Source organism: Rattus norvegicus, chromosome 8, assembly GCF_021556685.1.
Source record: "Rattus norvegicus strain SHRSP/BbbUtx chromosome 8, alternate assembly SHRSP_T2T, whole genome shotgun sequence".
Taxonomy (NCBI): domain Eukaryota; kingdom Metazoa; phylum Chordata; class Mammalia; order Rodentia; family Muridae; genus Rattus; species Rattus norvegicus.
Genome location: NC_141541.1, coordinates 114,104,538 through 114,119,402, shown reverse-complemented (window position 1 = coordinate 114,119,402; position 14,865 = coordinate 114,104,538). Strand labels below are relative to the sequence as shown.

At 44.8% G+C, this 14,865-nt stretch overlaps 1 protein-coding gene across 3 annotated transcripts in view; it reads left to right on the top strand.

Annotated features, from left to right (window-relative positions):
* The window catches only part of Col6a6 (collagen type VI alpha 6 chain), a 155,397-nt gene that overhangs the window by 104,061 nt on the left and 36,471 nt on the right, over positions 1-14,865 (top strand). For all 3 annotated transcript variants that reach the window (XR_015628038.1, XM_087564209.1, XM_087564208.1), the window contains exons 21-26: positions 728-763; positions 1,511-1,573; positions 3,314-3,376; positions 7,205-7,267; positions 11,430-11,492; positions 12,527-12,577. Coding sequence is in view for 2 of the 3 variants with exons in the window: in XM_087564209.1 (XP_087420335.1) it covers positions 728-763; positions 1,511-1,573; positions 3,314-3,376; positions 7,205-7,267; positions 11,430-11,492; positions 12,527-12,577 (339 nt within the window). In the remaining variant the exon portion in view is untranslated. The remainder of the gene's footprint in view (positions 1-727; positions 764-1,510; positions 1,574-3,313; positions 3,377-7,204; positions 7,268-11,429; positions 11,493-12,526; positions 12,578-14,865) is intronic.

Genomic DNA, 14,865 nt, shown 5'->3' with positions numbered 1-14,865 from the left:
GCTGTTGGATTTTCTGAACTCTGGATGCGAGTTTTGTTCTGACTTTATTAAGTGACCAAGTCAGATAGAGCATGTCATTGCCTCTTGATTATCTGAATGACAGACTACTGATTGGGAAGGTACCTCAGACCCTGACCCTTTCCTATTTAGCAATGTTATGGATTGGGTATATTATTGATACAATGGATCAAGTCACTTTTGAATACTTGAGATGACTGGTCTCCGACAGCTAATCACATTGCTTGGCTTTAAAAATCAAACTAGTTTTGCTCTTTAACTTCTGAACTCAGAAGATTTATTATGAAGTTCCTGGAGTTGATCCTCAGTTTTTCCTCTGGCATCCTGCCCCTTGGCTGGTCCATCCCTGATTCCTGACTGACTTTGTAGTGCTTGGGGGAAAATAAGGAAAGTAAGATCAGATCAGTCAGTGTTGCAGCCGAGGAGCAGGTCTGGTCGAGTCTTGTGAAGGTGTGGGCCGTTAGCTATGACCTGTTGGCTTCAGGTTGTCTGTGGTTTCAATTACCTGTTCCTTGCATGGGAGTTCAGAGTCGTCCTATTCTCACAATTCACTGAGGAATTGAATGTGTTAAGCACAATGTGGGAGTTATTTATGTCAGTGCCTTGAGGTATCTGTTACCAATTTAAATCATATACATGCACATATATATGCACACACATACCAACTTTTGTAAACTAAGAGTATCTATTTTTCTCCCTTTTGTTTTAGGTAGTTCATGGCCGAAGAGGACATACAGGCCCACAGGTTAGTGATTTTTTTTTTTTAACTTCAAATGATAAGTGACTCACGTTTAGCCATTGAGAATAAAGATGAGAATATCTCTTCTTCTCTATCTGAAACTTTTGCTTTTCGATGACATTGGTTGTAGAATTGTTAGAAAAATATCCACCACATTTTTAAGAATTCGAGATGGAATGAAAATCGGATCACTTTATTAAAAATTGTCAGACATTAAAAAATGCGTAAACATAAAAATGAACAAAGGCACTATCTAGTCCGTTGGTTAATTTTTATTTTGCTTGGCTTTTGAATATAAACTCTAACATTTCTTGGATTTGTGTTCTGTTAGCCTCTCCAGCTTACCATCTGTGTGAAAAGGTCCCATACAAACCCAGAGAACACAGTGAAAGTTTAGCACAAGCTGGAATATTCTGGGTCCTCTGGAAACCGAAACGGAGAGCTGGGTGGTACCCCTTTTGCACACACCAGTGATGACATCCTACACTGTGCCTCGGGAATGCACGGTCTTTAAGACAGAGCAGCCATGGTTTAGTCTTTCAGAGCACACATGCTCAGGGTTAGTGCTAAACACATTGCAGCCACACGGTCAGACCATAGTGAAACTCTTCAATGTTAAAAATGAAAGAAACCTTTGGTTTTTTTTTTTTTTTTACTAAGACCTTTCATTACCACTGGAAAAAAAGTTGCTAATCGTGCACATGAAGAGAGACAAGACTAATAGATTAATAGGTTGGTTCTCTCTCATCACAGGGAAATCCAGGCATCACAGGCCCAGATGGACTTGAAGGTTCGCCCGGACTTAAGGGCCCGCAGGTATACATAGAGAACGTTTGAGTGTGCAGAAGAGTCCGTGTATGGGTAATGTATATTCTGAACAGAACCCTTCACATGCTCTACTTGGAAGTGTGTTCAGGTTAATAAAGCAAACAAATAACTCTTAGAGTTCTGTCCCTGTCGAGAAGTAGAAAGAGGGGAGCATGCTGGCACCCAGCTCCACGCGCTGGGTTCAGGACCCTTAGGATAATCCGAGAGACCTTGAGCCAAGGAGAATATTGAGCCTCGAATGTGGGAGATTGTGGTCCATTTAACACGGCCATAGCTCAGTGTTCTATCCCTGGAATATCCATGGTGTTGAAACATTGGCTCAACTCGAGGAAAGATTTGCTCCAAGTGCAGCTGGAGGCTTCAGCGGGGTGATCTATAGCGTGGCGCCCTGCCTGTCCTTTCCAGCTTGCTTCTCTGGGGACCGGCCTCCAGCACTTCTTTCCTTTACAAGGAGCACAAGCCAGATTTGGCGCTTTGCTCTGGTCACATGAGAAAGGAGGAGATGTGTGCCAGAGGCGGGTAAAGCATTGGCTAAATCAACAGCGAGACAGGGCGGGAGCAAATGCTGACAGGAAGGAAGCAGCTGGTCTAGAACATTGCTCGGGCGGTAGGATGCTTGTACAAGCCCTGGGTTAAGCCTCCAGCAAGGAAAGAAAGGAATGGGGGCGGGGGAGGGCGAGGGAGAGGTGGCGGGGGCGGGGAGGCCGAGGGGCTGGGTAGAAACCAGACCATGAAAACAGTGTTTTTCCTCTCTCAACTTAGCTTTGAATGTATGAAAAACAGGTGTACTGTTTGGCTTAGGCAGGACAATCATCGGTTCTATTTTTTCAAAGTTTTAAAGCAAGTACTTAAAAAATCAAGGCATTATATATCGGCAGTTTGTGTATGGAGGTTGGGCAAAATACATCAAAACATCAGAAGAGACGCTTCGTGCACCGAGTTGCCAAGATTTCAGCAGGGTGAACAGCCTTCCCTTCAGCCAGAGCGCGCGCTCGCTCTGTCTCTCCAGCTTGATGGCTTTTATTGTCATTTCGTGCCAGCTGCAGAAGGCTCAATTTTCTTACTTTAAAGTGAGAAATATTTGCCTTGGGATCGTCGGGAAGCTTCTCAATAAATTGACTGCCTTTATTTCATGCTACGAGAGCCACATCCGGCATTTGTTCTCTCGGTTTATAGACCTTTTTATTTACAGCACGATTTAAAATGAAGCAAAACACCGAATACGGCACATGACGTTTCTTTTCGGCCTATGGAGGTCGTAGCACATAGGCAATAGAATATTCCAGAACTAGAACTATCTAAATTTCATCTTGCTATGTGATGTGTCTTCCTTATGACCCATCTTTGTTGTGGTTATAGAATATAAAGTGGATTTAAATGTTCTGGTTTTAGATTTATATTATTAAGGGAAGCACTTTTTTTTCCCCCCACATAAACTTCATATGGCTTCAGAGTACAAAGAGGCTAAGGACAGTTGGCAGTACAGAACAGATCTCAGCTTTGGGGTGCTTCCTCTAGGCCGGACCTCTTTGGCTAAATAGTTTCAGACTGGTCTGCAGCGTTCCTACACAGACGGTGAGGTTCAGAGACCTGCATAGCAGTCAGTGTATCTGACTCTCCGTCTAGTCTCTATTACCTTGACATAGTGTTCCACTTGTTCAGCGGGCAAGTTTAACATTTGGGATTCTCACTGAAAGGGAAACTAACCCTTTGATTCTATGTGTTTAGGGTCCAAGAGGAGAGGTGGGTGAGAAAGGAGAAAAAGGAGGCTTCGGAATGAAAGGTCCCCAGGTAAGTAAGGAGAAAGCAACTGTATCTGGCTTTGACCTTGGCTTGAAAGTAAATGTTTTCATTGTTTCTTCCCTAAAGGTGAATCCTGGTCGCCCCTACCCCGGCACCCCCCCCCCAATCTCCCCCAGTCTCCCCCACCCCCGGCCTCCACACCATATAGACTGTAGTAGAGCCGGAAGATCCTCTCTAGACTTCCTTGCCTCAGCTTCTCCGCCAACGTTAACCATTCCTTCTCTGTGTTGTGTGGACACAGCACGCCCTGCATGCAAGTCACTCAGAGTTGCCCTCTCTGCCTCCTGGGGGAGCTAGAGCAGTGATTTAGCAGCCAAGGGTGCTTGCTAATTCTTCTAGAGGACTCAAGTTCACAGTCTCCTGAAACTCTAGCTTCAGGGTATCCGAAAACCCTCTTTTGTTTTGTTTTGTTTTGTTTTGTTTTGTTTTGTTTTGTTTTGTTTTGTTTTGTTTTTTAAGTTTCTTGGGGAGACTGAAACATTTTGCCGCCTGGGACTGTGCTCAAAACTCTTAGAACCTCTGCAGGTGAAGCTTGTATTGTTGATAATAATAAATTGTCCCTAGATAACACCAGGTTTCTCCTTGATCAAAATGTGCTAGGAGTGCGTGAGGATGCAGATCCTGAGCTAGTGGGTCTAGGTCGAGGCTCGAGATGCTGCATGGCCAATGAGTCCCCTCCTGACACTGATGCTGCAAAGCTGGACCCCACATTGAATAGCAAGGCCCTGTGTGATCCGCCCTCCCTGTCTCTAGCTAGCACAGTGTATGTTATCTGTGGGTCTCTTTACATTTTGCAAGCTCTATGCTAGTGTCTTGCTTATGCTGGGTCCACAGTTCCTGGCAACAACAGACCTCAATTCCTTTATGTCATGAATCAAGCAGTAAATGAATGAATGAGCCCCAGTTGGGACTTTCACCCCTCCGCTAACAGCAGTACCGAGGGGAATGCATTACTTTACATGAATTAGCTAAACCCGGGCAGAGGCCCAACATTTAAGTGGTTGCGCTCATCGTGAGAATATTTAAGAGGCCATTTGCATAAACTTGTAAACCGTGGCAAACCGTTTTAGAGTGCATTAATATCTGCTCCTGACAGTGTTTGTTCCTGGCTTTTGATGAAAATACTCTTTTTCAAATGCATGAAAACTTCATAATTTCATGGCAAAACTAAACCAATGATATATATATATATATAGATATATATATATCTTCTGTGTTCACATCTTTGAAGCATTAGAAGCTGGCTGTACCACAAATGGAGATTTTTATTTTAAGAAAGACATGAAGTACAAAGGAAAACATGTATCGGGCTATCTCATCTGTTGATATCAAATATTGATGTGGGGATGTAGATGAGTTGAAATCCAAAGGTCTAAGGCCCCAAGTGGGATCCAAGGCTATTACTCGAGTAATTTTTCCATGTGCCCAGCGGGCACCTTCATCCACTTTAATCTCGCTTTGGCAAGAAGTGGCACAGTCATAAATCATCCAGCCCTTGCCCACGCCAGCTGGTCAAAGGCACCACACCTTCCTACCAGCCCTTCCATTTTCCTCTGGCTGGAAACCCTGCTTTTCTTTCTCTGCCTGCCTTTTATGAAACACCCTTCTTGTCAGATATTAAAATGGAGTTTCAAAGACAAGTGGAATTTTCTGTGTTTGGGACATGATGAATGGGGTCTCTAGGTGGCTGTTTCTGAAGGAAATCTACAGAGACGAGCGCAGCCTGACGCACAGGAGAGTGCCGTTCTCTGTTGGCCCTACAGACCCTTCGCCATAGGTCTCCTATTGTTTTATGGCACAGGAGGAACCCTCCAGTGGAACGTGTTTTCTTACCTCAGACTTGAAAGCCCTCCTTGGGACTTATGTCTTGGAAAGGGATGAGCTTTGGATTGATGGCCAGAGGCTTATTAACTTACACAGCACTCAGTGTTCTGCATAAATGAAAAGTCCCAATCCAGCCAATATGTGATTATGATTACAAAAAAAAAAGAAAATGCAAATTGATGTGCTATGCCCTGGAAAACATTTTTGAAAGGAATGACGTCTTCTTTTGTCCCATTTCTTTTGTTGCCCTTAGGACCTTCTCTAAAATCTCCAAATGCAAAGAAACATGACGGGGAACTAGGTCCAAAATACTAATTATACTGGGAGCCGTACTTGTTCTTTGAAATATATGTTCTTAGCTAAATAACACTGGTAGCACGCACACCATCAAGAAAGGTCAGAATTAGCCAAGCATTGGGGTGCTTCTCTACAGGACCAGCACTCAAGAGGCAGAGGGAGGGTGAACCCCCAGACTCTACTAGAGAGTTTCACATTCACAGTCACTCCATTGGCCCTGGTTAAACTCAGTGGGTCATGAGACAAAAAGGGAAGGGGAGAAAGGGCCCTGTAGCGGGGAGGAATTGAGAGGTGAGAGGGAGAAACAAGGGATGGGGATAGAGTAACCGGAATACATTATGCACATGTATGAAATTGTCAAAGGAAAAATATGCAAATAAATACTAATTTTTGAAAAGTAGCAGGGGTAGGGGTGATAATGGGGGGTCCCCATTCTCAGGAGGAGGGGGAAAGGAATGTGGGGAGGATCTGTGTGAGAGGGGGACTGAGAGGAGAAGGAAGCTGATAGTGAGCTGTAAAGTGAATAAATAAATTAACAAAAAGAGAGACGTGGGAGTAGAAGCATTAGGAGTTCAAGGGTCACCTTGAAATTTTGTTTTAAAAAATGTTGACGGGGGGGGGGGACTGGAGGGGGAGGAGAGTCATGGGAGGAGGGGCTGGAATGGTTCCACAAAAATGGACGTTGCGAAAATTAAATGGTTTGATAGGTGTAAATGCTTGGGACTATGACGGGAACAGTAAGGGCTGTGTAATTATTTTTATTACTATAATATGGTGTCGACTTTGCCTAACAGAACAGCATTGTTTATGCTTTATTAGTGTGAGAGCATACATCCATGTACACACCGCAGTGTGTAAAAGTCAGAGAGCCAGTTAGAACTGGTTTCTCCTCTGCCAGGTACATTCCAGAGACTGAACTTGGGTCCTTGAGCTTGGTGGCAAGCACTATTACCCACTGAGCTACCTCCTGCACTCAAACCAAGGAATCCTGTGTCCTGGAGGTGGTTCGTGTTTTGAAGAGAAAGCTTCCAGGCTTAGAACAATATGCAACCCGAGTTTTAATTGTCTGGCCTCACCATCCACATGATTTAGGCTGGATGGTCTTTGGACTCATCCCTTTTACTAGCTTGACAAGCATTTACAGTAACAGTGGGCCCTGTTCTAGGACACAAAGAGGACCGTTCTCTTTTCTAGCAGTTTATGAAGATAACTTCAGAATCGTTGTCCTGTGCTCCCTAGACACACTTCTGTCACAATGCTAGTTGGTTTTAGTGAAACTTTTTGAGCTTTCTAATGTACATTCTACACTTTGCAAATGAAGATAAACAGCCCTTTGTGCGGGTAGAAAGCATTCTTTGAAGGCCAATGTCCTTTGGAAAGCTGACTTTAAATGCTAGACACTTCAGCAACATCTGTTCCCTGAGCTAAACAGTGGGAACTTAGGCTCATTTGGACACGGAGACTCCTAAAGAAGTGTAATCATTTAGGCCACATCTGGCCAGGGTTACTTTATTAATTTTCTTTTATTTACTAGACTTTATTTGACAGCTACAATATTTTATTTTCCAGAGTAGGATCAGTTCAGCCTTTAACTCTTCCTTCGCCTGTACTTTGTTTTCCGTGGAAGACACGTGAAGGCATTGGGGGAGAGCTGTGCCTCATCCTGCTATATCTGCCTTCCTTGTTTCATTCCAGGGGCCTCCAGGACCCAAAGGACGAGCTGGGAACCAAGGCCATTGGGGAAGCCAAGGAAGCAAAGTAGGTCACACTTGTTATATAGCCCCTCCAACATTAAAGTCTGTGCTGCCCGAGAGAGCTGTGGCTAGCGGGATCGGCCAGAGCCCTTTCAACACAGAGGAAAACATATCTTGTTGCCTGTAAGCACTGGCTGGATTCTTGGAGAGCCAGCACTCTCTAAGGACCTGGGTGTGGACCGAAATGAGGTCAGGGACTCCAGCTCAACATAATCGCATGAGGGGCTACACCCCATCCAACTGAAGGATCTCAGGGCAGGAAGGCTGTTTTGGCAAGGACTTCCCTCCCCTCTCCCACCCTCTTGGCATCCTTCCTTCCTTCTTATGTCCCTGGCTCTATCCTTCTCATGTGAACCTTTGCTGAAGACCTTTGAAGATGCGGGCTTCTGTTGTACTTCAAAGTCTAGTGCAGGAGAGCAAGGCCTGGCCTGTAACAAGAGCTTTGTGGGTGTTTATGAATGAATGCAATTCTAGTATCAGCGATACCCAGGGCATGAAATCAGGCCCAAAGAAATTAGAACATCCTGAAGACAGTAATCTATGGCAGAAGACAGACAGGGGGGAAAAAAAGAGGCCAAAATTGAGGTTTAAATAAGCACCATTAGGAGTATTTCTGTGTTGGAAAAAAGAGACATCAAAGAAGATAGAGACTTCAAGGAGCCTTTAGGACAGAAAGACTTTGAAGAAGTAGAGTGAAAATGGTGAGGGAGGGAAGTTAGCGGTGGGCAGGAAGGGAGGCATGGGGCCTAGAGCATCCTAGGATGCTCTGTTTGAAGAATTATTATTTGCATGAAAAATTTTCTGACTGCCAGTTATGTAAAGATCAATGGAGTCTGCGTGGCTGAGTCTTCTGTCACTGGTACTGCACTAATTATTTTGAAGGGATTGTATAGACACAGCCAGACTTGTGGGAGACATTAAGTAGGCAGCCCGACGTAGACATTTTTTCGAAGGCCAGGAGCTTGGAAACAAGGAGACCAATTGCTCACTCTCATTGCCTCCAAGACCAGCAGTGAGTGGAGGACTCAACAGGATGAAAACTTAGCGGGTGGTGGTTCCATAAGGTTCGTCCCTCAGAGAACTGAGGCAGAGGGAAGGGCTAAGTGATCCAGTGAAGGACTGGGAGTCCAATGTGACTGGTGACCCTGTCACACAGGCAGATGTCCCTGAGCAAGAGCCAGTGAAAGAAGGAAGGAAAACATTTGCTCTGGGGCTAGAGGCAAGGCCGGGGCCTGCCTGGAGATGCAGGCTTCTGAATCATTCAGGTCCAAAGGACTTTTAAGGGTGCCCATTTATAAGGAGCAAGGGAGGAAACAGAAGACAATGACTGGAAAGAAGGAAAAGAAATGGAGATGAAAAAGGGTACAGGAAAATTCAGACAGGGAGGCAGGAAAGAGCCACCACCTCTGGTGGCTCACAGGTTCCAAAGAGGGGCCCAACAGTGCAGCCCTGGGGAGGAGAAAAGAAAGCAGTATCGAGCTCATGTCAATGCAGAGACAAGGACACAAGCAGCCATCTATCCAGTCAAGGAATTCTCACATAAAGGAGAGAGGATGTCTCTGCTTTGAGCCTCTCCTTGAGACTAAGCTTTGGTCTAGAAAAGCGTAGAGGGAGGAGTGTGCTTTCAGTGGAAGGAGAGAGAAGCTGTGTGTTTGTAATTAGAGAAGAGGAAGGGACATGAAAACTTGGGATGCAATAGAGAAGCTTCTCAGGGCAGAGCGGAGGAATTTCTTGCTACAGTGAATTGGAGGCAGAAGCCTCCACCTTCATACTGGAGGAGGGCCAGCGAGGGCCTGTGATGGCGGGGACTGGAGTGATGTGAAGGCAGTTCACTGGCTCGTGGGATAAGATGTGAGGTAGACAGGACAAGGGGCTCCGGGGCTCTCTGGCAAGAATGGTCTGAAAGTGATAGTTTGAAAGGGAAACCATGCAAAGTATTGTGTCTGTGTAGGGTTGTGTGAGTGTAGGTGTATGTAGGTGTGCAGGTATGGTAGGTGTGTGTGTATGTGTAGGTATGTGTGTAGGGAGGTATTGTGTGTAGGTTTATGTGTAGGGTTGTGTGTGTATAGACGTGGTAGGTGTGTATGTGTGTGTGGATGTATGTGTAGGGTTGTGTGTGTATAGGGTGTGTGTGTAGGGTTGTCTGTATGTGTGTGTATGGTTGTGTGTATGTGTGTGTAGGGTTGTGTGTGTATGTAGGGGGAGTGTGTGTGAGGATGGGGGGGTTGTTTCCATGGATGCGTACATAATGCATATGAAATGAAGGTACTCTATAGGGTATAATCCACAAGACCAAAAGAGAGGCACAGAGATGGATAGAATGCAGAGCTAGGTGAGAAGTGAGAGTGAGGAGAGATAAATGGGTAGGAAAGCCGTGGGCATCAAGGGAAGGCATGAGAGTCAAGAGCTTTATTAACAACAGAATCTTTTAAGCAGGACAGCTAGAATTGGTCCATGGCAAGTGCCCCAGTGCAAATCAAAGCCAATGGGTTGATTTCTGGTGTCACTATTAACTGAGAGGAACACCTGCCCACCCCACACTCTGGTACATTTACATTCAGCAATCCTGAGCTCCATGCCTGGCTCTACCAGTAACCGAGTGACCACTTACTTGGCACTGGGCAAGCCTCATGAATTCCCTGCTTTCCTGCCTTAAAGTGGGTATTCTCAAACTTGGGTCAGCTGGGAAGTTTTAAGGCATGTAGTGCTGAAGTCTACTATGAAATTCATTCAAAGGACGCTGGGAGCTGACTTTCATACATGCGCCCTGGATATTTGTGGGAAACTCTGAGAAAGTGAGTCCTGGGGTTGATGACCTCTATCATCTCCTCCAATCCTGTGTCACCCCCCATACTTCAGAATACCTGTTCACAGTTCCCACCCTCACTGGATGCTCCCTTTGCTCCTCCAAACGAGCTAATCACCAACCTTACCAGTGAGTAAGCTTTACCAATATGACATCAATGAGGTAGGTAGTGACCTACCTCATTGATCAGGGGTAGTGACCATAGATGTAAAGCCCTGTTTGCTTAGTCTACCCTTGATAAGATGCAGTGCTGTACCCCCCTGTGTTCTTCTTCCTCAAAGCCCATAGACCCAGTCTAATAAAAAAAAAAAAAGAAAGTACCAGACAAGCCCTAGTGGGGAGCCATCCCACAAAATACCTGATCAATGCTCTTTAGAGCTATCGAGGTTATTCAGAAACAAAAGTCTGACAAACCACGCCAGTCTGGAAGATTCTAAGGTGATGTCACATTGAGTAAACTCCCGGGGACCTGGAACCAACAACAAATACTAAAAAGGTAAAAAGAAGGGACTGAAGAACTGGTTTTGGTCTTGGTTGGTTGCTAAACATGAATGACTGAAAGAGGTCAGCAATGGGGGAAGGAAAGACTGTGGGGTGTGGAGGACTCTGTCTCTCTCTGCAACCAATCTGTACCTCTGGAACTGCTTCAAATTAAGTGTTTTATTTTCTTAAAAAGGGAGTTCTCCTTCCTTCCAATGTCTGTGTTCATTTTCCCAAGTAGCTGAGGTTTCCCCCAAGGCACTACTGGGATCGGCTCCTAAGCCACGGGAGATACTCTGCTTGTCAGAGACCTTCCTAGGTTGATCTACACTTAGGTCATAGCTAGCTGGTTTGCACAGGTCATCATGAGAAACAGCTTTATTAATTTTTAACAGAGTTATTCCTTCCTGGATCAAGATGGGGACATTTTCAAGGCATTGAGTGGCTGAGTTAGTAAACTCCCCTCAGTAATAAATCCAACTTGCTGAGACTTGGGTGACAGGTAGAGGAGAATCCTCTGGCCAGCCATAGCCATTCCTCACGGGTCATTTATGTGGTATGCAAGCCTGGATACAAACCCATTGCTGTGCCATTGGACTTCGTTAAAATTGCCTGCCGCCATCATTTCTGATTTGCCACTACACAAACAACCTACGAAAGTTGGACGTGGTGGTTCATACCTCCGGTCCTACCACTGAAGGGTCCTACCACTGAAGGGTCCTACCACTGAAGGGTCCTACCACTGAAGGGTCCTACCGCTGAAAGGCTGGGGAAGGAGGAATTCCACAAAGTCAAAGTCAACCTGGGACTCGAGTTGAGATCCTGTCTCAGACAAACAAAGCAACCACTTCAGGGCCTGTCTCATTGTTCTGTTGAACAGGGAGAACCTGGAGACCTGGGGGAAAAGGGAGCTGCTGGCTTTCCAGGGCCTCGGGGCCTGCAGGTGGGTCACTCTTCCCTTTTGATCTGTTCTTTGGAACCTTTTACTTCAGTAGTGTATCAGTTATTTTTCTCTGTGCTGTGACCAAATACCTGACAAGAAGTAAAAGCGAAGGCAAGCTTTATTTCAGCTTAGGGTTCAAGGGAGTTTGATCCGTTGTGGCAGAAAAGACAAATGGGCCGCGGGTGGGCCCCTGGTCAGCTGCTAGGCAGCAGAGAATTCAAAGAAAGTGGGCTGGACTTTAAAACCTCAAGGTCTGCTCCTAGTGGCCCACTTCCTCCATTGCTCCACCCTATGCAGATTCCACAACCCTCCCCAAAATACCACCAGCTGGAGACCAAATGCTCAAACACATCACCTATAGGGGGGCAATATTCACATCATAGCAAACAGATGTCTGCACTGCATCTCTGGGGAATCTCTGTCTAGCTTTATTGTGTCCTAGCTGTGATTGAGAGAGAGAGAGGCATCACAGTCACTTCTGATTGGTTCCTTGGTCAGCGTTTCCAAGGCGGCAGACATCATGGACATGATGCTCTTGAGATGATGAGATGGTAAAAGGAACTGAGTTCTTTCTCTATAGCATCCTCCCATGACCTCCTCTGATCTGCAGGACCCCCCTTATCAGAAATCATTCCACCCTTCCCCTTTGGCCCAGAGCTCTCTAACAAGCATGCAATTTGCAGGATTTGTTTGTTCAGTGAACTAAAAATAGATTCAAGTTGAAGTATTGACATACAGATGCTCTCCGAAGAGTTTGATTCATAATGCTGCCTACTTTTACTGAAAGATGACTTGATGTACAGCATATTCTCTTGATTTTTTCATAACGCCATATAGATGATGAGCTGTAATCACCATTTCTATTGTACAGGGACTTTTAGTGCCCTCACCACAGTCCCTGGTACCCACCCAGCTAGAGGACCCTGCTTCCTAGTGGTTCCCGATAGACTCCAAAATCTATCACTCATGTCCTTCTGTAAATAAGCCCACCTCTCTGTAGTCTGGATGTGTGTGATTGTCTGCTTTGCTTACAGGGTGACGACGGCAGCCCAGGATATGGTAGCATTGGCCGAAAAGGGACAAAGGTAAGTTACACCCACTGAGGCTGGACCTGTTCCATTTGCTTTTGTTTGACTCGCCATGGCGAAGAGAAAGAAGGCAATGCATAAAGCAGTCTGGTGAAATTCAAAGTCTATTTTAACAGTTCACTATGGGGTGTGTGGTAGAGAACCACACCAGGGTTCTAGGCGCTGGTGAAAATTGAAAGTTGAAAGAAAATCATCAGTGCTTTTCTGTGATTGGTAGCTGGTAGAGCTTGAACTGCCATGAATCTTAGCCGTCCTGTGTGTGGCTCTGCTTAAGAGCCGTCCACATTGTCTTCTGTTGTTATGGTTGCTTAAGTTATTAGTGAGAACTCTTTTATAGCATTTTTCTTAATGCATCTGTCCAAACAAAAATCTTAAAAACAAAAATGAATGGTTATCGTATTACTGGATATGTAAATGGCTGAACGTGAGTAAGCTGACTGAAGGCTGGTGATTCTGATATGCTAATAATAGAAATATCATAAGTGGCTGGGAAGATGGTTCTGTAAGTAAAACACTTGCCTTGCAAGCAAGAGTTTGCTTTGAATTTGGTCCCTAGAATCCATGTCAATAGCCAGATACGGTAGTGGGGGTTTGTAATCCACTGCTGCTGGAATGGGGGAGGCAGAGACAGATGGAGCTCCTGGCTAGTTAGTCAGACACACATGGTAGAGGTCTAGGCCCACCAGAGGTCCTGTCTCAAAATAAAGGCGTAAAACACCTAAAGACCAATACCCAGGGTTCTTTCTCCTCTGCCTTCATCTACATGCGCACACACACATGTTTGCACAAACCCACACAGCCCGTGTTTATATATGTGCACACAATCATCATGAAAAATACCCAATTATGCTCAGAAAACAAAAATATTTTTTAGAGACCCATAATAGCAATCTGAGTGATTCAGATTTGTCAGTTTGGTACTAGTAGAAGGGACCAGTGTACCGCTAGTGGGGCCCACAGGGGATGGTCCAAGATGGTGTTGGGAGGAAAAGCCTCCCTTGCTAAAGATTTTTGAAAATTAAAACTCAAAAATGAGATGTTTTGGTAATGTCCATCAGAATGTAGGCTAATTGAAAACATTAATAGCCCACAGAAAAGGCAATATTAAATAGCCTATGACATTGAATGTTAGACTCTATAAATTGAATACATATGAAGCTTGTTATAAAAATGTGTAAACATGGGGGAGTGGATGAGCACACATATGTGCATGTGGAGGTCAGAGGTTAACATGGGGTGGGGTGAGGATCCTCCTTTAACCTGATCCACCTTATATTTTTGAGCCAGTATCTCTCATTAAGCACGGAGCTCTCTGATGGGCTGGGCTGGCCACCACTTCCCCTGGGGTGACCCTGCCTCTATCCAATGGATCCAGGCTGCCAGGGATCTGATTTCCTTGCTTGCAGACCAAACACTTTGTGCCTGGAGCCATCTTCCCAAACTCCTCTTTAAAATTTGTACATAGAAATTTAAAGTATAAACTCAGAATATTCTTAGAAGAACCTTTACCCCATCATACCTAAAATGCATTTTTACAAAGCTAGAAGTTAATTAGGACAGGAGATGTGTTTAGAGCTACATGTAGGAAGATTTGGATAATTTTTCCTTTTGCCTTTTGAATCTTATGTGCTTAAGGTTTTTTTTTTTTTAAATCAGAATAAACCTTTTTTTTTTTTTGGTAGATGAGTGATAATTAGAATTTGAGAAGTGAGAAGAAGATCAAGGGTTTGGTTGATGCAATCCGTATGTGTAAATTCAAAGTGTGCCCTTAACAGTGGTCATTAATAGGTATTCATCAAAAGCTTTAAAAGTTGTATAAAAAAAAACAGTTTAGGGGCCAAGGGCTAGCTCTGTAAGAGTATTTTCCACGAAAGCAAAAGGACCTGAGTTCAGATCCCCAGCACCTGTGTAAATGCTAGCCACACTATAAGGCTTTTAGCCCCAGCATAGCAGGTTGGGGTAGAGATGGCTGGGTCTTGGGAGATCACTGGCTAGCCTAACCAAAATGAGTTCCAGGTTCTGTGAAGGACCCAGTCTCAAAAACTAGGATGGTGAGTGTGTTAGACAAAGACACATGATGTCCTCCTCTGGACTCTAATGTTACCCCTTCACACACAAACAAACACACACACACACACACAGAGAGAGAGAGAGAGAGAGAGAGAGAGAGAGAGAGAGAGAGAGAGAGAGAGAGAGAGAGAGAGAGAAAAGATGGTTTATTTAAAATACACATTTCTCGTTAGGTTAGAGTAGGAAACTTCTTCCATGAGTCTTTGACCAAAGTA